The sequence below is a fragment of the Scyliorhinus torazame genome, chromosome 17 (assembly GCF_047496885.1).
Source record: "Scyliorhinus torazame isolate Kashiwa2021f chromosome 17, sScyTor2.1, whole genome shotgun sequence".
Taxonomy (NCBI): Eukaryota; Metazoa; Chordata; class Chondrichthyes; order Carcharhiniformes; family Scyliorhinidae; genus Scyliorhinus; species Scyliorhinus torazame.
Genome location: NC_092723.1, coordinates 181,046,212 through 181,070,313, shown reverse-complemented (window position 1 = coordinate 181,070,313; position 24,102 = coordinate 181,046,212). Strand labels below are relative to the sequence as shown.

At 48.0% G+C, this 24,102-nt stretch overlaps 1 protein-coding gene across 1 annotated transcript in view; it reads left to right on the top strand.

Moving 5' to 3' along the window:
• mapk8ip3 (mitogen-activated protein kinase 8 interacting protein 3) overlaps nt 1-24,102 on the top strand; it is a 212,030-nt gene that overhangs the window by 25,276 nt on the left and 162,652 nt on the right. The window contains 1 exon segment of the mRNA XM_072481763.1: nt 22,984-23,104. Within this exon segment, the coding sequence (XP_072337864.1) occupies nt 22,984-23,104 (121 nt within the window).

Below are 24,102 nucleotides of genomic sequence, written 5' to 3'. Positions count from 1 at the left end.
GCAAAGCACTAAATGTATTCCGAGAAGATAAAGGGCCTCCAGCTCATTGAAACCTAGCTGCCGAGCTGTTTCGGGTAGCGTCACTTGGCTTTTCCAGGTTACAGTTAGTCAGCATTCCCAGCAGAGGGTGTCCTGGGAGTTTCGTCAGTGCGAATCGAGCCTCGCAGAAGACAATAAGCTCCCTTGGCCTTTGCTGGCTGCTTCAGTGAAGTGTTTGCTGTGCACCCCCTCCTCCTCCCCATTGTAACTGTGCCTTTGCAGACACATCCACGTTTTAAAACGCTGTTCAGGGCAAAGGCCTAATGATGTAATGGTCTTCTGAGATTTGAAGGGTTTGCGATTACAGTGGGGGGAGGGTAGGTTTCAGTGCTGGAGCCGTGACAAAATAGGACATGAAATATTAATTTCTTCCTGGAGCGGATGGTTTCTTTAACACGCTAATAAGTTGAGATTATTTGCTCTGCGCCAGCTTCTGAAAGCAGAATCTCCACAAAACACTCTCTTTAAAATGTGTCTGAAAGATCAGTATTCATTTCACTTTTGGTTAGAAATAGAATTTAATTTTTGCAGCTACAAGCCCGAGAAATGAGTCTGACGCTCCTCTGGGGATGGGGTGGAGCCTTATTGTTGCTCTTTTTCCTCCAGATTTCTCGGAATGGATCTAGCTTGGTGATAATGGGCTTTGGCACGTTTTTCATTGTGCTCCGAAAAATACCACATAAATATTCGGAAAATGTCCCTCCTTCTTCAGCAACATAGTCCCTTCATTCTTTGCGTGATTTGAACCAGATTTCAAATGTTCTTTTTTATATAGCTCTGTTGCTTCAGGAGCAAAGAGGCACCCATGACTTGATTAACACAGTGGTAACTCCTCATGGAGCACTTTATGGGCTGCAAAGCACTTTGGGTCGTACTGAGGATGTGGAAGGTGCTATGTAAATGCAAGTCCTTTGCTTTTCAAGCCCTTTGAGTAACCCGTCTGCCTGGGATCTGTTTGAACTTGGCAACGTTTGAATGGTCCCGCTGATTGAGTTTGGGTTCCCATCGTGTGGGTGTCCCGCCCTGTGCCGAGGGCACCCCCCCAACCCCAGCCCCTCCACTGGAAATGGCTACTTTTGGAAATGGGGGAGGTGCCGCCGGCCATTTTCAAGATTCTGGTGTATCAACGAATCTGCAAAGAAAATCTGGCGCTAGATTACAAAACATGGTGGCGCAGTGGTTAGCACTGCTGCCTCACGGCGCCGAGGACCCGGGTTCAATCCCGACCCTGGGAAAATCCCAGCCTAATTGTTTTCACCTGTCTGGTTGTTTTCCGTCTGCCTATTTATCAGTGATTATATTACAATTCCTGCCATCCCTGCCACTTGAGTGAAAAGTTATATCCATGGCCTGGAAGTTGCTGGAGTGGGGCATCATACGGGAGACTCCATTAGGCATTTCCCTGTACCCTTCAGCTCGAGATTTCACTGTGCTGAGTAAGAGGTTAGAAATGTGAACTGATATGGGCAAGATGAGGCAATGGGCTTCCTGGGATACAGTGAATGATGGGACCACAGTGTGTCTCCTTAACCCATTATAGGAATTGAGAAAGACACAGGAATGATGTCAATTAGAGTCAAATCAGGTATAAAAGAGAGAAGGAAAGATTGGATTGAGAGACAAAGAAAGGAAAAGATGTAGGGCACAATTCTCCCAAGAAATGACGAAGGGCGGGATTCTCCGGCCAGGTTCGCCCGGGGAATTTTGCCGGAGGTCAACGGATTTTTCCATTCTCCCAAGAAATGACGAAGGGCGGGATTCTCTGGCCAGGTTCGCCTGGCGACCGGGGAATTTTGCCCGAGGTCAACGGATTTTTCCATTGTCGGTGTCTCGCTTGTGGCGATCTTGCGGCGGACGGGGCAGATGAATCCAGCCCTAGGTGTCATTTTGGGTGGGTATCGTGGGGTGAATCCCGCTGGGTGTGTGGGCGTGATCCAGATTGCAATTCACCCACGCTTCGTCATTTTTTGGGGGGGAGCTTGGGGAGATTCTCACTGAAAATTCCCACACTGAGAATTGTTTCTGCAGTGGGGAACTGAGACGGCAGCAAGATCGGCTCCTCCGAGATGGGCATCCATTTTGCACGGTAGCACAGTGGTTAGCACTCTTGCTTCACAGCGGCAGGGTCCCAGGTTCGGTTCAGAGCTTGGGTCACTGTCTGTGCGGAGTCTGCACGTTCTCCCTGTGTCTGCGTGGGTTTCCTCCGGGTGCTCTGGTTTCTTCCCACAAGTCCCAAAGGACGTGCTTATTTGGTGAATTGGACATTCTGAATTCTCCCTCCTGTGTACCCGAACAGGTACCGGAATGTGGTGACGAGGGGATTTTCACAGTAACTTCAGTGAGGTGTTAACGTAAGCCTACTTGTGACAATAAAGATTGTTATTATTATTAATATTATTATTATTATAAAGGGTGCCCAGATCACAGAGTTAAGGTGAAGGTCTCACACACCCCGTACCTATGGACATTGCCTCCCTCCCCTCCCCTCCCCGCTGGCATGGGCAACACCCCCAACTTTCGATCCTGGAGGGGAAATCTTCCCCATATCACAATGTCTGCGTCATGGGGGTCCCAGCCTCCTCCTCGTTTCTCTCCCTAACCCCCAACATCCATCTTCTTAAGCATTGCCCCACCCCACCAAAGTGAGCATACTCTTCCATAGGGTCGTTTAGGCTCCCCCCCGCCCCCCCCCACACATTTGCCAGCTTCATCTCTTCACCTTCATATCCCTTTCATGCCTCCACCTTTCATACACCCCTTCAAGCCCCCCCCTTTTATGCGCCGTGCCCAAATGAGTTTTAAGACTCATTTGAATATGCTGATCTGGAGCATGCCCAGTGAGGGCGTGACTCTGATTACATCGGGCACTTGGTGGGAAAGCCGTTTTGGGACCTGCGGCCGGCGCAATGCGGCCGGAAAATCGGGCCCATAAAATATTAAATTCTCTGCGTTCTATGAACAACTCACTGCTTGAAGGAACGAGACTCCACATTTTTAAATTGTTCTCTTTCTGAGCCAGAGATTTTGATTGGCCGTCATTGGAAAATTTAATGGGTAATTTTTTTTAAATGACAATAATTTTTATTAAAGTTTTCACAAAATATCAACAACAAAATGTAAAAGGAACCCAATAGAATTAAATACAAAACAAAATAACCCCGTGCCCCCCTCCCCCCTATACGTAAATAATAAATTAACACCCCGAATTAACACATAGCAAACATAGCAAATATATACATCCCCTCAGATCCCCCAGTGTAAACAAAAAAAAAAAAAAAGAACCCCCCCCCCCCGACCCCCGGGTTGCTGCTGCTGACCATTGTCTACCTTTCTGCCAGGAAGCCCAAGAACGGTTGCCACCGCCTGAAGAACACTTGCACCAATCCCCTTAAGGCAAATTTCACCCTCTCCAATTTAACAAACCCCGCCATATCGTTGATCCAGGATTCCACGCTTGGGGGCCTCGCATCTTTCCACTGAAGAATAATCCTTCGCCGGGCTACCAGGGATGCAAAGGCCAGAATACCGGCTGCTTTCGCCTCCTGCACTCCCGGCTCCCCTGCCACCCCAAATATTGCGAGCCCCCAGCCTGGTTTGACCCTGGATCCTACCACCCTCAACACCGTCCTTGCCATGCCCTTCCAAAATTCCTCCAGCGCTGGGCATGCCCAGAACATATGGGTGTGGTTTGCTGGGCTCCCTGAGCACCTAACACACCTGTCCTCACCCCCAAGCAACCGGCTATCCTTGTCCCGGTCATGTGTGCCCTGTGCAGCACCTTAAACTGTATGAGGCTGAGCCTCGCGCACAAAGAGGAAGAGTTCACCCTCCCAAGGGCATCTGCCCACGTCCCCTCCTCGATCTCCTCCCCCAACTCCTCCTCCCACTTACCTTTCCGCTCCTCCACCGAGGCGTCCTCCTCTTCCTGCATCACCTGGTATGTTGCCGAGACCTTCCCCTCTCCAACCCACACCCCCGAGAGCACCCTGTCCTGTACCGTGCGTGACAGCAGCAGTGGGAATTCCACCACTTGCCGCCTGGCAAACGCCCTTACCTGTAGATACCTAAAAGTGTTCCCCAGAGGGAGCCCGTACTTCTCCTCCAGCTCACCCAGACTCGCGAACTTCGTATCCACAAACAGGTCCCCAACCTTCTTATCCCTGCCGGTCCTTGTAGGTGACCAACAGATGTGCTGGCTGCAGCATGCCAAACTTCACCCCCTTCCTGTGCAGCACCGCCTTTGCCCAGTTGTACCCGGCCCTCTTGTTCGCCACCTCCGCACTCCAGTTCTGATATATTCGAACCTCCACGTTCTCCCACCTGCTGCTCCTCTCCTTCTTGGCCCACCTGAGTATGCACTCCCGATCAGCGAACCGATGAAACCGCACCAGCACCGCCCGCGGCGGCTCATTAGCCTTGGGCCTCCTCACCAGCTCCAGGGGCCCCTGGAAGGACCCCGCTCCCATCAGCGAGTTTAACATGGTGACCACCTAGGACTCCACGTCCGACCCCTCCAGCCCCTCCGGGAGGCCCAGGATCCGCAGGTTCATCTGCCTCGACCGATTCTCCATCACCTCAAACCACTTCTTGTGCAGCACCTCGTGTTCCTCCACCTTTACCGCTAGGCACAAGATCTCGTCCTCGTTGTCTGAGATCTTTTGTCGGGCCTCGCGGATCGCCACGCCCTGGGCCGTCTGGGTCTCCAGCAGCTTATCAATAGAAGCCTTCATCGGCTCCAGCAGGTCCGCTTTGAGCTCCCTGAAGCAGCGCTGGATAACCTCCTGCTGCTCCTGCGCCCACTGCATCCACGCCGCCTGGTCCCCACCCGCCACCATCTTGCTCTTCTTCCCTCGCACTTTCTTTGGGTTCACTACCACTTTTTTAGTCGCCCCGCTCCTGGTAAAATTTAATGGGTAATTAATATACAAAACAATAGTGGGACAGCTAAGGGAGAGATGTTTGTGTGACACGAATGATGGACCACAATAAATCAACCGGGTTCCCAAATCACAGCGAATCTAATCCCCTCAATTTGCCGACTGATTTAGATATTAACAATGCCGCATGGCAGTCTTTAGTTGTTATTTGAGGATACGGGTTTGTCCTTATCTTTCTATTGTTTGACTGAAGCTGTAGGCTCTGAGGCTCCAATAATACTTAGCAGCAACGATCATTCTCACGTGGTGTAGAACTTTGTGACGGTTTAATGAATATTTAATGGTAACAGTACCTTCCCTCAACTTTGATTGTTCAGTCTAAAAGTCATTGGCCTGTTCCATCACAAAGTAGAGATTTTATAGCTGTCCTTCAAAGAGGAGCATTAAAGTAATTTGCTGACAGTGAACTTGGAAGTTAGAATGGAGTTTCATCGCCCTAAACGCACAGTGGGTAAATTTAAATAAAACAGCCATTTTAAATTTTTTTGTAAATATGTATATTTTTGCAGAATATTAATTCAAGAAACTACCGTATACATATATACGTAGGAGAAGGAGGAGCCCTTTTGGCCCTTCGAGCCCGCTCTGCCATTTATCACGATCATGGCTGATCATCCAACTCAATAGCCTAATCCTGCTTTCTCCCCATAGCCTTTGATCCCATTCTCCCCAAGTGCTATATCCAGCCGCCTCTTGAATATATTCAATGTTTTAGCATCAACTACTTCCTGTGGTAATGAATTCCACAGGCTCACCACTCTTTGGGTGAAGAAATGTCTCCTTATCTCTGTCCGGAATGGTTTACCCTGAATCCTCAGGCTGTGACCCCTGGTTCTGGACACACCCACCATCGGGAACATCTTCCCTGCACCTACCCTGTCTAGTGCTGTTAGAATTTTATAAGTCTCTTTGAGATCCCCCCTCATCTGAACTCCAGCGAGAACAATCCCAACCTAGTCAATCTCTCCTCATATGTCTGGTAAACCTTCTCTGTATTGACAACAACAGAGAACAGTTGCTCTGGAGAACTTGCTGATACAGTGTGGTACGACATTCTTTCCCCTCATTGAGGGCGGCACGGTTTCACAGTGGTTAGCACAGTTGCATCACAGTGCCAGGGACCCGGGTTTGATTCCCGGCTTGGGTCACTGTCCGTGCCGAGTCTGCACGTTCTCCCCGTGTCTGCGTGGGTTTCCTCCGGGCGCTCCGGTTTCCTCCCACAGTTCAAAGATGTGCAGGTTAGGTGGATTGGCCGTGCTAAATTGCCCTTAGTGTCCAAAAAGGTTACAAACAAAAGAACAAAGAAATGTACAGCACAGGAACAGGCCCTTTGGCCCTCCAAGCCCGTGCCGACCATGCTGCCCGACTAAACTACAATCTTCTACACTTCCTGGGTCCGTATCCTTCTATTCCCATCCTATTCATATATTTGTCAAGATGCCCCTTAAATGTCCCTATCGTCCCTGCTTCCACCACCTCCTCCGGTAGCGAGTTCCAGGCACCCACTACCCTTTGCGTAAAAAACTTGCCTCGTACATCTACTTTAAACCTTGCCCCTCTCACCTTAAACCTATGCTCCCTAGTAATTGACCCCTCTACCCTGAGGAAAAGCCTCTGACTATCCACTCTGTCTATGCCCCTCATAATTTTGTATACCTCTATCAGGTCGCCCCTCAACCTCCTTTGTTCCAGTGAGAACAAACCGAGTTTATTCAACCGCTCCTCATAGCTAATGCCCTCCATACCCGGCAACATTCTGGTAAATCTCTTCTGCACCCTCTCTAAAGCCTCCACATCCTTCTGGTAGTGTGGCGACCAGAATTGGGTCCCCGGATGGGTTTCCAGCGGAGGAGCACGTAAAATATGGCATTGAGCTGGAGGATGAGCCATGATCGTTTTGAATGGCGCAGTAGACTCAAAAGGCCGAATGGCCCACCCCTCCTCCTATTTTCTATGTTTCTTGCTGTTGCCTCATACAGCATGTTATTGCTACAGACATAGACTTTACAGTGCAGAAGGAGACCATTCGGCCCATCGAGTCTGCACTGACCCTTGGAAAGAGCACCCCAAACCTCCACCCTATCCCAGTAACCCCACCTAACCTAAGGGCAGTTTAGCATGGCCAATCCACATAACCTGCACATCTTAGGACTGTGGGAGGAAACCGGAGCACCCGGAGGAAACCCATGTGGACACAGGGAGAACATGCAGACTCCGCACAGACAGTGACCCAAGCCAGGAATCGAACCTGGGACCCTGGAGCTGTGACGCAACTGTGCTAACGACTGTGCTATCATGCCGCCCACTAACTTAATTCAAACTAACTTGGAAGTAATTACAGACAGTGATATAGCTAACTTGTGTTTGTCTTACAAGGTCAAAGATGATTTTGAAAGAACGTGAACAATGAATGCTCCAACTGTTTTCTTGTAATGGAGACAGATAGTCTGGAAAGGGGCAATTACATCCATTAGAAATATAAATTATTCATATGGGTTACAGTATCAAAGAATTGTGTTGAAGGTAAAATTAATTGTTTGCATTTCTGTTTGAATCATCCCAAAGCATGCCATGTTGCCATAGAGATCGTAATTCAGGGTGGAGCCTTGTTTCATTGGTTCTTTTGTTTAATGCATCTGTGTTTGTTTGGTGACCGAAACAGGCAGTTCAGTTTAGATTTTGTGAGGGAAAAGCAGCTTGAAGATATGCTGTAGCTTGCAGGTAGTGGAAGAAATCTACAGTGGTCCTCGGAGAGCCTTGTGGCTGAAAGCAGTCAGCAGGGGTAAATTGGAAAGTGGTGAGAAGGCAGTTAGATCTACCGGCAACCTGAACAAGGAGCTGAGGGATCTCCAGCTGTGAGGCCTGTAACGAAAAAGATGGAGGGCTGAAATCTAATGCAAGGACCCCTATAGCGTCTTACCTCCGATGAATATCTGGAACCCTGAGGGGCATTTGAGTGAATTCTTGAGGCCTGTGGCATACTATTTGTGTTGGTTCCAGGAAAAGTAAACGTGTCTTCAAGGTTTCGTAAGGTAAAGGAATTTGAGGAGGGAAATTAAAAAAAGTAGAACACAGTTTATAACACAAGTCTTTATAAGCTACAGTGTTCAAGTTAATGGTGTTTGCTTTGTATAATTTCTTGTTATATAGTTTAATTTCTCTTTATATATAAAACAAAGTTTATTTTTGTTTATAGATGTGAAATCGTGTGGCATAGTTCTGCCAGATAATTACTGCGTGTTTAGGTTCCTTCTTTAAATGTTCACGGCCCTAACAGGATTGTTACATTATGTTGTATCAATTAAATACCTGTTTCGCAATGAATTATAATCTTTCAAAATAGATGCAATAAATAATTTGTAGAGTCATAGGTTCAAAGAAGTCTACAGCACAAAATAGGCCCTTCGGCCCATCCATCTGCTCTGGTCAAAAACAACCACCTAACTATTCTAATCCCATTTTCCAGCACTTAGCCCGTAGCCTTATATGCCCTGGGATCGCATGTACACATCTAAATAGATCTGAAATGTCATGAGGGTCTCTGCCTCCGCCACCCTTTCAGGCAGCGAGTTCCAGACTCCCACCGCCCTCTGGGTGAAAAAGTTTTTCCTCACATCCCCTCTAAACCTCCTGCCCCTCACCTTAAATCTATTCCCCCTGGTCATTGATCCCTCCGCCAAGGGGAAAGTGTCTATCTATTTGTGGAATATTAAACCCAAATCGCCTGCTAGGAGTACTGATAAGACGAGCAGTACAAAACAGGGCTATGTGTGATAACGCCCTGCCGCGTGAGCTAAGGTGAAAATGTAAAAGAAATACCATTCTGATGAAAAATAAAAGCTCTGTGATAAAAGCTGACTGCTTTTCAGCCACAAGGCTCCGTGAGGACCACTGCAGATTTCTCTGTGATAAAAGTAATGATCCCACCCATTTCACTCAATGTCCTAGAGGGATTTCATGCAAAATGTAGGAAATCTATCCTGAAAATTATTGGAAAAGTTGAATGAAGTTGCACTCACGGTAGTTGATTTTGAATCCGCCGTTCTCTCCTTTTCTGAACGAAGTATTGATTCGTGCTAGGGTACGCTCGCAGTTGAGTACTCTTTCAAAATTGGCATTCATCAAAATTGTCTGTGGACACTACATCTTGTTTGGAGAAGTGCCACTGATGACCAAAACTTGCATTTGTATAGCACCTCTAATGTAGTCAAACGTTCCAAGCTACTTCACAGGAGCGCTATCATAAAAAAAAATTGATACTGAGCCACATCAAGAAATATTAGGACGGGTGGCGAGGTAGGTTTTGAAGAGCATTTGAAGGTACAGAAAGAACGAGAGAGATGGAGAGGTTTAGGGAGGGAATTCCAGAGCTTTGGGGCCTAGGTGTTGACTGAAGGGACACAAATCATGGTGCGATTTAAAATCGGAGATGCACAAGAGGTCAGAATTGGATCACTGGCACAGTTCTTTTTTCACCTGAAGTAATTCTGGGTGAAAACTAAGGTGCCACTAAGTAGGCAAGTGGAAAATCCAAAATCTAGGACTTCTCATACCTGCTGGCTTCACGGGCGTAATATGCTCCTTGCCATTTGTGATTTTCATTGTTACAGCTGTTGACTGCCTTGCACGTGTTTCATTTGACATCCACAATATGCGGCAAAGAGGGTATTGGAATGGAACATTTCTTCAGATGGGCACCCCATCCAGTGTTTGCTCCAAACATTGCTCGTGTGTATTCAAGGGCAGCGGCGCTGATTGGGGAGAATTGTCTCTGTAGGTAGTGGGTTGGCAATGGGAGTTTTGCCAGTTGTAAGGGCAATCGCAGCTAAAATCCATCATTGGGATGGTGGCAGTCAAGATCAGTGTTACGGAGGCTAGCACGGTAGCACAGTGGTTAGCACAGTTGCTTCACAGCTCCAGGGTCCCAGGTTCGATTCCCGGCTTGGGTCACTGTCTCTGTGGAGTCTGCACGTTCTCCCCGTGTGTGCGTGGGTTTCCTCCGGGTGCTCCGGTTTCCTCCCACAGTCCAAAGATGTGCAGGTTAGATGGATTGGCTATGCTAAATTACCCTTAGCGTCCAAAAAAGATTAGTTGGGGTTACGGGGATAGGGTGGAGGTATGGGTTTGGGTAGGGTGCTCTTTCCGAGGGCCAGTGCAGACTCGATGGGCCGAATTGCCTCCTTCTGCACTGTAAATTCTATGATTCTGTAACATTATCTGTGGTATCGGCCAAATTGCTATTCGCAGATGTATCAAATGAGTGCATTTCTCAATAGTCTCTTTTTACCTAGCAAATAGGAAAACAGAATGACTCTGCCCATTTTCACTGTATTGCCAACTTTGACTAGACGGATGTGATGTATGTGGCCATCTTGTAGCCTTTCTGTGTCAGTAACTGCACATACTTCATCCAGCTAAGACCCAACCGCAAGGTATACTGTGTGAAACACCATATACATAAGAACATAAGAACTAGGAGCAGGAGTAGGCCATCTGGCCCCTCGAGCCTGCTCCACCATTCAATGAGATCATGGCTGATCTTTTGTGGACTCAGCTCCACTTTCCGGCCCGAACACCATATCCCCGAATCCCTTTATTCTTCAAAAAACTATCTATCTTTATCTTAAAAACATTTAATGAAGGAGCCTCAACTGCTTCACTGGGCAAGGAATTCCATAGATTCACAACCCTTTGGGTGAAGAAGTTCCTCCTAAACTCAGTCCTAAATCTACTTCCCCTTATTTTGAGGCTATGCCCCCTAGTTCTGCTTTTACCCGCCAGTGGAAACAACCTGCCCACATCTATTCTATCTACTCCCTTCATAATTTTATATGTTTCGATAAGATCCCCCCCTCATCCTTCTAAATTCCAACGAGTACAGTCCCAGTCTACTCAACCTCTCCTCGTAATCCAACCCCTTCAGCTCTGGGATTAACCTAGTGAAATTTCAGTGCCACAGCAGTTCCAGATGCAACTCTGTATTCCATTTGTGTGTCATACCACTGTATGCATGCAAAACTTCCAAGGTGCTGCGAGCTTTCGAGAAATCAGCAGTATATGAACAAACAGCTCAATTTGGGACATGCAGAGTTGGGACCGGTGTTGCTGTCAGCGTCTAGTGGATAGCACCCCTTTGCAATACTCCTCATCTTCCACACACAGAGCAATCACTCGTTCAGGTAGCTCCTGTTGGGCATTTTGGAAGATACCTCTCTGAGGACTCTAGCTTTTCCAAATGCGGAAACCCTCTTCCTCATATCACCATTTGCAAAATATAGCTGAATCCTCCATTGCTGTGATGGTGTGCATCTTGAAACCCTTCCCTTTCAGACCATGTGAGACGGGGAGTATAAGTCGAGATGATCTATTAATGAGGATTTCAAGATGGTTCTATTTTATTTCAAGACCGTGAGGGAAGACGAGATAATACTTTTGTTGTAGCGTGCTCAAGGTTGCAGCTTACCGCAGCTGCTTGAGAATAATATTTCACTATCCACAACTTTCAGCTTTAGACAGTTTCTGTTTTGTGGTACAAAATGCAAACAAGCAATTCTAAACGTTTATTATCATGACAATGCAAATCTGAAGCGCACTACGAGTCGATGTGACCGTGTGAGTCGATGCTCTTTGCTGTGGCTAGGATGGAACACTGTCTTTCCTTGTTTGTGTGTCTTTGAAAGGTTTATTGAGCCAGCTGCCATTTCATTTTCACATTAAAGTCCATAGCTTTATCTGAGACTTTGGTGAGTGGGAAAGAAAAATAAACTGGTGAATACTTCACCGTCGTAGCCCTTTGACACATTGCGGCAATGCTCCAAATTCCTGCCTTATTTTCAGTCATTAGAGCAGTGAATCATTACAGCTGCCATCATATAGGTTTCGTGCCTTGTATCTAAGGATTGGTTGAGTACAAAGAACAAAGAAATGTACAGCACAGGAACAGGCCCTTCGGTCCTCCAAGCCCGTGCCGACCATGCTGCCCGACTAAACTACAATCTTCTACACTCCCTGGGTCTGTATCCCTCTATTCCCATCCTATTCATGTATTTGTCAAGATGCCCCTTAAATGTCACTATCGTCCCTGCTTCCACCACCTCCTCTGGTAGCGAGTTCCAGGCACCCACTACCCTCTGTGTAAACAAAACTTGCCTCGTACATCTCCTCTAAATCTTGCCCCTCGCACCTTAAACCTATGCCCCTTAGTAATTGACCCCTCTACCCTGGGGAAAAGCCTCTGACTATCCACTCTGTCTATGCCGCTCATAATTTTGTAGACCTCTATCAGGTCGCCCCTCAACCTCCGTTGTTCCAAATAAAACAAACCAAGTTTATTCAACCGCTCCTCATAGCTAATGCCCTCCATACCAGGCAACATTCTGCTAAATCTCGTCTGCACCCTCTCTAAAGCCTCCACATCCTTCTGGTAGTGTGGCGACCAGAATTGAACACTATACGCCAAGTGTGGCCTAACTAAGGTTCTATACAGCTGCAACATGACTTGCCAATTCTTATACTCAGTGCCCCGGCCAATGAAGGCAAGCATGCCGTATGCCTTCTTGACTACCTTCTCCACCTTTGTTGCTCCTTTCAGTGACCTGTGGACCTGTACTCCTAGATCTCTCTGACTTTCAATACTCTTGAGGGTTCTACCATTTGAGGTAGTCTTTTTTTCCAACCTTTTCACGAAAGCTTATGTTTTCCAACCATTCTGTTTCACTTCCAAAACAAATGGCAATGTATTTATGAAGGACAGGAAGTATTCCAGTGTTCAAGCTGCTGGGCTGTCATTGTGCTGTCTGACTAATATCACTATTATTTAAATGTCATCCATGACCTTCAGTGCATCATAAGGTCAGAGATGGGGATGTTCATTGTAGATTGCCCGTTGATCAGTTCCACTCTCAATTATTCAGATATGGAGAGGTCCACGCCCGCATGTTGCAAGACCCGAAAGCATCCACGTTTGGACTGTTAATAGCAAGTACCCTTAGTACCACCCAACTGCCAGGCAATCATCTCCAGCAAAAGTGTGCGTAACCACTTCCTGCGCTGACAGATCCCCACCATCAACATTCACGGGGGTCCCCATTGACAAACCTAAATGTATCAGCCACATAAATACTGTGGCCACAAGAGTAGGTCAGAGGCTGGGAATTCTGTGGCGAGTAACATCTCCTCTAAATCTTGACTCTAAGTCTTACCACCACCCGCAAAACACAAGTCAGGAGTGCTGTGGAATCCACTTTCCTGGATAAGTGCAGCTCCAATAGCACTCGAGAGATTTGACACCATTTGGGAGACAATGCAGTTCACTCGGTCCACCACTGGTACACAGTGGCAGCAGTGTGTACCTTCCACAAGGTGCACTATAGCAATTCACCAAGGCTCCATGGACAAGATCGTCTAAATCCGCATGACAATTCATTGTTTATATAGTTGCTTTGAAAGGTCTTCACATCTTCGATAATGTAGCTAATGACCACACTGTCTGTTTCCCTTTAATAAGAACTAGAACATAAGAACTAGGAATAGGCCATCTGGCCCCTCGAGCCTGCTCCGCCATTCAATGAGATCATGGCTGATCTTTTGTGGACTCAGCTCCACTTTCCGGCCCGAACACCATAACCCTTAATCCCTTTATTCTTCAAAAAACTATCTATCTTTATCTTGAAAACATTTAATGAAGGAGCCTCAACTGCTTCACTGGGCAAGGAATTCCATAGATTCACAACCCTTTGGGTGAAGAATTCCTCCTAAACTCAGTCCTAAATCTACTTCCCCTTATTTTGAGGCTATGCCCCCTAGTTCTGCTTTCACCCACCAGTGGAAACAACCTGCCCGCATCTATCCTATCTATTCCCTTCATAATTTTATACGTTTCTATAAGATCCCCCCGCATCCTTCTAAATTTCAACGAGTACAGTCCCAGTCTACTCAACCTCTCCTCGTAATCCAACCCCTTCAGCTCTGGGATTAACCTAGTGAATCTCCTCTGCACACCCTCCAGCGCCAGTACGTCATTTCTCAGGTAAGGAGACCAAAACTGAACACAATACTCCAGGTGTGGCCTCGCTAATACCTTATACAATTGCAGCATAACCTCCCTAGTCTTAAACTCCATCCCTCTAGCAATGAAGGACAAAATTCCATTTGCCTCCTTAATCACTTGTTGCACCTGTAAATCAACATTTTGCGACTCGTGCACGAGCACACCCAGGTCTCTCGGCACAGCATCATGTTTTAATATTTTATCATTTAAATAATAATCCCTTTTGCTGTTATTCCTACCAAAATGAATAATCTCACATTTGTCAACATTGTATTCCATCTGCCAGACCCTAGCCCATTCACTTAACCTATCCAAATCTCTCTGCAGACTTCCGGTATCCTCTGCACTTTTTGCTTTACCACTCATCTTAGTGTCGCCTGCAAACTTGGACACATTGCCCTTGGTCCCCAACTCCAAATCATCTATGTAAATTGTGAACAATTGTGGGCCCAACACTGACCCCTGAGGGACACCACTAGCTACTGATTTCCAACCAAAGAAACACCCATTAATCCCCACTCTTTGCTTTCTATTAATTAACCAATCCTCTATCCATGCTACTACTTTCCCCTTAATGCCATGCATCTTTATCTTATGCAGCAACCTTTTGTGTGGCACCTTGTCAAAGGCTTTCTGGAAATCCAGATATACCACATCCATTGGCTCCCCGTTATCTACAGCACTGGTAATGTCCTCAAAAATTATAAATTGTGTTATCTTGACAGACATCAGGTGTACATTAATTTCATTTTTCTTTTGCTAACTTGTCTTCCTCCCGATTTACTCCCCTGAAGACATTGACTCCTTGCTGGGGTATGGTTCCATGGCGCCTCGCACACTGAACCCTAACATAGCCAGTGCTGAGATCTGTTAACTCGGCAGAACCTGAGGATTCAACGTGGGGCCTTCTTCATGCAGATCAGGTTTTCACTCCCTCATCAGAGTGTGTGATGGAGGAAATGATATACATCAATTATTTTCAAACATTTTTTGTTGAATGACCCACATTTTCAAATGGGTTAGTAATCACTGATCACCCGCATCTAAATTATATAACTATATGGTACACGCAATGAGAGTGATGCATGTCAAGAGTATTTCAATAATGCTTGTAAGAAAATAGTTATTTACTTTTGTATTCCTCTCTCGCGAGCTTCCCTGTTTAGGCGGGACAGACAACCCACTCTGTGTTACTTTTGTGTCGAGGTTGCAATGTGTGGCCATCTTTCCGGGTTTCACTCGCCCATTTCTTTTGTAGATCCCCTGGAAAGGTATCTATGGACCCACTTTGAGAAGCACAGGTTGTATATAACCCTGTCATTTTAACAGTCTGATTAGTTTTGTGCCTGTACAACCTCCAAACTGCAAATGCTAAGCCGAGGACCAGTGTTAGTGCAGTGTTGCAATCCCCAGATTCCAATTCCTGCCTTGAACCCATTGCTTTTATTTTTTTTTTTATTAAATATTTTATTGAAAATTTTTGGTCAACCAACACAGTACATTGTGCATCCTTTACACAATATTATAACAACACAAATAACAATGACCTATTTTATAAACAAACAAAAAAAAATGAATAAATAATAAATAACAAAAATGAAAACTAGCCCTAATTGGCAACTGCCTTGTCACAAGTAACACTCTCCAAAAATATAATTTAACAGTCCAATATATAATTATCTGTAGCAACGACCTATACATACCAAACAGTATATATTAACAACCCTGAGAGTCCTTCTGGTTCCCCCCCCCCCCCCCATCCTGGGCTGCTGCTGCTGCCTTCTTTTTCCCATTCCGTCTATCTTTCTGCGAGGTATTCGACGAACGGTTGCCACCGCCTGGTGAACCCTTGAGCCGACCCCCTTAGGACGAACTTAATCCGCTCTAGCTTTATAAACCCCGCCATGTCATTTATCCAGGTCTCCACCCCCGGGGGCTTGGCTTCTTTCCACATTAGCAATATCCTGCGCCGGGCTACTAGGGACGCAAAGGCCAAAACATCGGCCTCTCTCGCCTCCTGCACTCCCGGCTCTTGTGCAACCCCAAATATAGCCAACCCCCAGCTTGGTTCGACCCGGACTCCTACTACTTTTGAAAGCACCTTTGTCACCCCCATCCAAAACCTCTGTAGTGCCGGGCATGACCAAAACATATGGGTATGATTCGCTGGGCTTCTCGAGCACCTCGCACACCTATCCTCCACCCCAAAAAATTTACTGAGCCGTGCTCCAGTCATATGTGCCCTGTGTAATACCTTAAACTGAATCAGGCTTAGCCTGGCACACGAGGACGACGAGTTTACCCTGCTTAGGGCATCTGCCCACAGCCCCTCCTCGATCTCCTCCCCCAGCTCTTCTTCCCATTTCCCTTTTAGTTCATCTACCATAGTCTCCCCTTCGTCCCTCATTTCCCTATATATATCTGACACCTTACCATCCCCCACCCATGTCTTTGAGATCACTCTGTCCTGCACCTCTTGTGTCGGGAGCTGCGGGAATTCCCTCACCTGTTGCCTCGCAAAAGCCCTCAGTTGCATATACCTGAATGCATTCCCTTGGGGCAACCCATATTTCTCGGTCAGCGCTCCCAGACTCGCGAACTTCCCATCCACAAACAGATCTTTCAGTTGCATTATTCCTGCTCTTTGCCACATTCCATATCCCCCATCCATTCCCCCCGGGGCAAACCTATGGTTGTTTCTTATCGGGGACCCCCCCAAGGCTCCAGTCTTTCCCCTATGCCGTCTCCACTGTCCCCAAATCTTCAGTGTAGCCACCACCACCGGGCTTGTGGTGTAGTTCCTCGGTGAGAACGGCAATGGGGCTGTCACCATAGCCTGTAGGCTAGTCCCCCTACAGGACGCCCTCTCTAATCTCTTCCACGCCGCTCCCTCCTCCTCTCCCATCCACTTACTCACCATTGAAATATTAGCGGCCCAATAATACTCACTTAGGCTCAGTAGTGCCAGCCCCCCCCTATCCCTGCTACGCTGTAAGAATCCCTTCCTCACTCTCGGGGTCTTCCCGGCCCACACAAAACCCATGATGCTCTTTTCAATCCTTTTAAAAAAAGCCTTCGTGATCACCACCGGGAGGCACTGAAACACAAAGAGGAATCTCGGGAGGACCACCATCTTAACCGCCTGCACCCTCCCTGCCATTGACAGGGATACCATATCCCATCTCTTGAAATCCTCCTCCATCTGTTCCACCAACCGTGTTAAATTTAACCTATGCAATGTGCCCCAATTCTTAGCTATCTGGATCCCCAGGTAACGAAAGTCCCTTGTTACCTTCCTCAACGGTAGGTCCTCTATTTCTCTACTCTGCTCCCCTGGATGCACCACAAACAACTCACTTTTCCCCATGTTCAATTTATACCCTGAAAAATCCCCAAACTCCCCAAGTATCCGCATTATTTCTGGCATCCCCTCCGCCGGGTCCGCCACGTATAGTAGCAAATCGTCCGCATACAAAGATACCCGGTGCTCTTCTCCTCCCCTAAGTACTCCCCTCCACTTCTTGGAACCCCTCAACGCTATCGCCAGGGGCTCAATCGCCAGTGCAAACAATAATGGGGACAGAGGGCATCCCTGCCTTGTCCCTCTATGGAGCCGAAAATATGCAGATCCCCGTCCATTCGTGACCACGCTCGCCACTGGGGCCCTATACAACAGCTGCACCCATCTAACATACCCCTCTCCAAAGCCAAATCTCCTCAACACCTCCCACAAATAATCCCACTCCACTCTATCAAATGCTTTCTCGGCATCCATCGCCACTACTATCTCCGTTTCTCCCTCTGGTGGGGCCATCATCATTACCCCTAACAACCTCCGTATATTCGTGTTCAGCTGTCTCCCCTTCACAAACCCAGTTTGGTCCTCGTGGACCACCCCCGGGACACATTCCTCTATTCTCATTGCCATTACCTTGGCCAGGACCTTGGCATCTACATTTAGGAGGGAAATGGGTCTATAGGACCCGCATTGTAGCGGGTCCTTTTCCTTCTTTAAGAGAAGCGATATCGTTGCTTCAGACATAGTCGGGGGCAGTTGTCCCCTTTCCTTTGCCTCATTAAAGGTCCTCGTCAGTACCGGGGCGAGCAAGTCCACATATTTTCTATAGAATTCGACTGGGAATCCATCCGGTCCCGGGGCCTTTTCCGCCTGCATGCTCCTAATTCCTTTCACCACTTCTTCTACCTCGATCTGTGCTCCCAGTCCCACTCTTTCCTGCTCTTCCACCTTGGGAAATTCCAGCCGATCCAAGAAGCCCATCATTCTCTCCCTCCCATCCGGGGGTTGAGCTTCATATAATTTTTTATAAAATGTCTTGAACACTCCATTCACTCTCTCCGCTCCCCGCTCCATCTCTCCTTCCTCATCCCTCACTCCCCCTATTTCCCTCGCTGCTCCCCTTTTCCTCAATTGGTGTGCCAGCAACCTGCTCGCCTTCTCCCCATATTCGTACTGTACACCCTGTGCCTTCCTCCATTGTGCCTCTGCAGTGCCCGTAGTCAGCAAGTCAAATTCTACATGTAGCCTTTGCCTTTCCCTGTACAGTCTCTCCTCCAGTGCTTCCGCATATTGTCTGTCCACCCTCAAAAGTTCTTGCAGCAACCGCTCCCGTTCCTTACTCTCCTGCTTCCCTTTATGTGCCCTTATTGATATCAGCTCCCCTCTAACCACCGCCTTCAACGCCTCCCAGACCACTCCCACCTGGACCTCCCCATTATCATTGAGTTCCAAGTACTTTTCAATGCACCCCCTCACCCTTAGACACACCCCCTCATCTGCCATTAGTCCCATGTCCATTCTCCAGGGTGGGCGCCCTCCTGTTTCCTCCCCTATCTCCAAGTCCACCCAGTGTGGAGCGTGATCCGAAATGGCTATAGCCGTATACTCCGTTCCCCTCACCTTCGGGATCAATGCCCTACCCAGCACAAAAAAGTCTATTCGCGAGTAGACTTTATGGACATAGGAGAAAAACGAGAACTCCTTACTCCTAGGTCTGCTAAATCTCCACGGGTCTACACCTCCCATCTGCTCCATAAAATCTTTAAGTACCTTGGCTGCTGCCGGCCTCCTTCCAGTCCTGGACTTCGACCTATCCAGCCCTGGTTCCAACACCGTATTAAAATCTCCCCCCATTATCAGCTTTCCCATCTCTAGGTCCGGAATGCGTCCTAGCATCCGCCTCATAAAATTGGCATCATCCCAGTTCGGGGCATATACGGGGCAAAACCACCGTCTCCCCCTGTAGTTTGCCACTCACCATCACGTATCTGCCCCCGTTATCCGCCACTATAGTCTTTGCCTCGAACATTACCCGCTTCCCCACTAATATAGCCACCCCCCTGTTTTTCGCATCTAGCCCCGAATGGAACACCTGCCCCACCCATCCTTTGCGTAGCCTAACCTGGTCTATCAGTTTCAGGTGCGTTTCCTGTAACATAACCACATCTGCCTTAAGTTTCTTAAGGTGTGCGAGTACCCGTGCCCTCTTTGTCGGCCCGTTCAGCCCTCTCACGTTCCACGTGATCAGCCGAGTTGGGGGGCTTCCTACCCCCCCCCCCTTGTCGATTAGCCATCACCTTTTTCCAGCTCCTCACCCGGTTCCCACGCAGCTGTATCTCCCCCAGGCGGTGCCCCCCCGCCCATCCTCTCCCATACCAGCTCCCCCCTCTCCTCAGCAGCAGCAACCCAGTAATTCCCCCCTCCCACCCCCCCGCGAGATCCCCCGCTAGCGTAATTACTCCCCCCATGTTGCTCCCAGAAGTCAGCAAACTCTGGCTGACCTCGGCTTCCCCCCGTGACCTCGGCTCGCACCGTGCGACGCCCCCTCCTTCCTGCTTCTCTATTCCCGCCATGAATATCATAGCGCGGGAACCAAGCCCGCGCTTCTCCCTTGGCCCCACCCCCAATGGCCAACGCCCCATCTCCTCCACCTCCCCTCCTCCCCCCATCACCACCTGTGGGAGAGAGAAAAGTTACCACATCGCAGGATTAGTACATAAAACCCCTCTTTGCCCCCCACATTCGCCCCACCACTTTGTTCGAACGTTCTTTTTAATAACCCGCTCATTCCAGTTTTTCTTCCACAATAAAAGTCCACGCTTCATCCGCCGTCTCAAAGTAGTGGTGCCTCCCTCGATATGTGACCCACAGTCTTGCCGGTTGCAGCATTCCAAATTTTATCTTCTTTTTATGAAGCACCGCCTTGGCCCGATTAAAGCTCGCCCTCCTTCTCGCCACCTCCGCACTCCAGTCTTGATAAACGCGGATCACCGCGTTCTCCCATTTACTGCTCCGAGTTTTCTTCGCCCATCTAAGGACCATTTCTCTATCCTTAAAACGGAGGAATCTCACCACTATGGCTCTGGGAATTTCTCCTGCTCTCGGTCCTCGCGCCATCACTCGGTATGCTCCCTCCACCTCCAACGGACCCGCCGGGGCCTCCGCTCCCATTAACGAGTGCAGCATCGTGCTCACATATGCCCCGACGTCCGCTCCCTCCACACCTTCAGGAAGACCAAGAATCCTCAGGTTGTTCCTCCTTGCGTTGTTTTCCAGTGCCTCCAACCTTTCCACACATCGTTTCTGATGTGCCTCCTGCGTCTCCGTCTTCACCACCAGGCCCTGTATATCGTCCTCATTCTCGGCTGCCTTTGCCTTCACGACCCGAAGCTCCCGCTCCTGGGTCTTTTGTTCCTCCTTTAGCCCTTCGATCGCCTGTAGTATCGGGGCCAACAGCTCTTTCTTCATTTCCTTTTTGATCTCTTCCACACAGCATTTCAAGAACTCTTGTTGTTCAGGGCCCCATGTTAAACTGCCACCTTCCGACGCCATCTTGGTTTTTGCTTGCCTTCCTTGCCGCTGTTCTAAAGGATCCACTGCAATCTGGCCACTCTCTCCTCCTTTTTCCATCCGTATCCAGGGTGGGATTCCCTTCTGGTTTACCGCACAGTGTTTTTAGCCGTCAAAATTGCCGTTGGGGCTCCTATCAAGAGCCCAAAAGTCCGTTTCACAGGGAGCTGCCGAAACGTGCGACTTAGCTGGTCATCGCCGCACCCGGAAACCATTGCTTTTATTTTTGTATCATGCTTAATTTAAAAAGTGTAAATATTTTTTACTGTGAATGCTATTGCTGGCATAATATATCTAAAAGGTTCACAATGATAGGAACAGAGGTTAAATCGTGGGACTGGTGTAACAATTTTGGGCGCGATCTACCAGTCATGTTGCACCTGAAAAGCAGCGCAGTGCGGTGCAACCTGACCGGTAGACGGCAGTCCCACTTCCGGGATCTACCCGGCCCACCATGCCTCGCGGGATCTACCGCGATCTCACGATCTGGCAAACCTGCATATTGGAGTGAGACAGCTAGTCTCACTCTGAGATGCATTCCCGAGATCTAAACAAGGCTTGGGAACTAACTCCCTCGCTTTGGAGAGCTTGTGCTGGTCTCCACAAACGGGGACCAGACAGAACGGCACTAGTGGGGGTTCTCCCAGGGGATTGGAGGCCGCTAGGTGCTTGCCCTCTGGGTAGGGTGGTACCTTGGCACTGCTGGTGCTGCTGCCAAGGTGCCTAGGTGGCACTTTCAGCTGGTATGGACACTGCTAAGGGCGACAGGCTGGCATTTTCTGCGCAGCAGTGATTGGACCAGGGTGTGCCCTGCGCCGGGGGGGGGGGTTCGGGGGTCATGTTGGGGGCTCGGGTGTAATCTCTCGCTGCACTGAGGAATCCGGCGAGTGGAGCTCCTCAGTGCAGAAAACGGGTAAGTGCGGCCTCGTCAGGGAGTTTCCCGCTGAGGCCCCCGATCTACCTGGATGGGCGTTAGATGGTGGGGCATGTCTTGGCGCCCTGAGCGCCGGGAAACACCAGGCTAATCTCCGCTACAGGACTCTGTCCCCCTTTGGGTAGATCACGCCTGTTATTTCTTCAGAATACAGGCAATGTGCTGTACGATATGGTACACTTTTTATTTTATTCTTCTCATTGTTTTTTTCTTTTTAATAAATTTAGAGTACCCAATTCATTTTTTCCAATTAAGGGGCAATTTAGCGTAGCCAATCCACCTAGCCTGCACATGTTTGGGTTGTGGGGGCGAAACCCACGCAGACACGGGGAGAATGTGCAAACTCCACACAGACAGTGACCCAGAGCCGGGATCGAACCTGGGACCTCGGCGCCGTGAGGCTGCAGTGCTAACCACTGCGCCATCGTGCTGCCATTCTACTCATTGTTTATGACATTTTTTCAAGCACCGTTATATATTCTGATATACTTAATTTCATGAAATGAGTACGATCTGACATATCTACAGGACACATTGGCTACATTTATCCTGTGAACCAACAATGGCTAGTTATTGGTGGCAACACGTTAACAAATCTGCCTTTTAGGGAAAGTTGTATCCGATGCACTTCCAGCTTGGTTTCTGTCTATTTGGAATTGAAGCAGGAATGAATTTATGTGCCATACTCTTGAACCTGGGGAAATAAACTGAGATATTGTGGCCATTTGCAACATTGTAGAATACGTGAAGACCTTTCAAAGCAAATTTCTTTAAAAATTGGTTTTGCGAAGGTTGCCATGTCTGTGAACGTGTGAATTATTTCAATTGGTTGGCAATAGGTCTCCTGTTGATTGGTAGCAATGTGGTTGCTAGGGGAATGCATGTTATTCAGTAGCTATTCTCCTCTGGTGAGTTTATGGGGTTTAAATATTTGATGTTTCATTCAAGGAACCTAAATAACGAGTGTTATTTCTGGGTGGAGCAATTTCAATCTCAATTATAACACGATTACTATAAACTCCTTTGTAGCAAATTATGAAATTTATGAAATAAAAAAAGAGAGTTTACCATTTTAATGTAGATTGTGGGTTTCTTTGTGAATATTTTTTTGCACTGCCCTTCTTCTCAATCTTTTTCTCCCGTTTTGTCTGTGCAGAAATTTATCGAGTTTGAAGATGCGCTGGAGCAGGAGAAGAAGGAACTTCAGACACATGTGGAGTCTCTGGAGCTACAGACCAGGCAGCTGGAACTCAAATCTAAGAATTATGCAGACCAACGTAAGTTTAGAATGCAATGCAGCAGTGGAAGGCAGTAAATGGATATCCATAAGACCATAAGACATAGGAGTGGAAGTAAGGCCATTTGGCCCATCGAGTCCGCTCCACCATTCAATCATGGCTGATATCCTACTTCGACAACAACAACTTGCATCTGTATAACACCGTTAACATACTAAAATGCCCTCGGACCCTTCACAAGAGCCATTATCGAACAATTATCAAGCCACATAAGGTAATGCTAGGACAGGTGAGCAACACTTCAGTCAAACAGGTAGGTTTTCAAGGGGTCTCTAAAGGAAGAGCGGGCGAGGCAGAGAATTTTAGGGATGCAGTTCCAAAGCTTGGGCTGTGGGCTTCAGGAGGTCACAGTGATGGGGAGTAGTGAGATCATGGGAGGTATTTGGAAACCAGGACGAGAACTTTAATTCTGCCACGTTACCAGGCTGGGACTCTGTGTAGCACAGCAAGCTTAGGTAATGGTTAACTGGACTTGGTGTGAGTTAGGGTGCAGGTGTCAGAGACTGTGTTCACTACCGGAAAAAAGATCCCAGCACACACTTGTTTAGCATTCTAACCCTCTGACCAGTGAAAGGATTTCCAACTTTCTGCAAAAAATCAAATAAATGGCAAAGATTTGCAAATCTTTGACTTTATTGTAAACATTCACCAGGCCATGGTAGAAACATCAGCATGGATTTTAGTGGGCCTGTTGGAAGTGAGCTTGGTGCCCAATGAGTGGTGTTGAGTCCTGCTGGGGGCAGGAGCTGCCTGCTAAGTGGCAGCAACAAAGGCAGATGACAGCCATGTTGGGGCCTGCCATTGCCACGCTGAAAAGAATGGGCAGCTCCCCGGATGGCCAGCAGTGTTAATGCAGTGAAAATGGCTGTGCAGCCAAAATGAACATACTACTTAAGGCACTTGTGATGGAGGGAAGTCATTGATGAAGCATCTGAAGATGGTTGGGCCTAGGACAATATCCTGAGGGACTCCTGCAG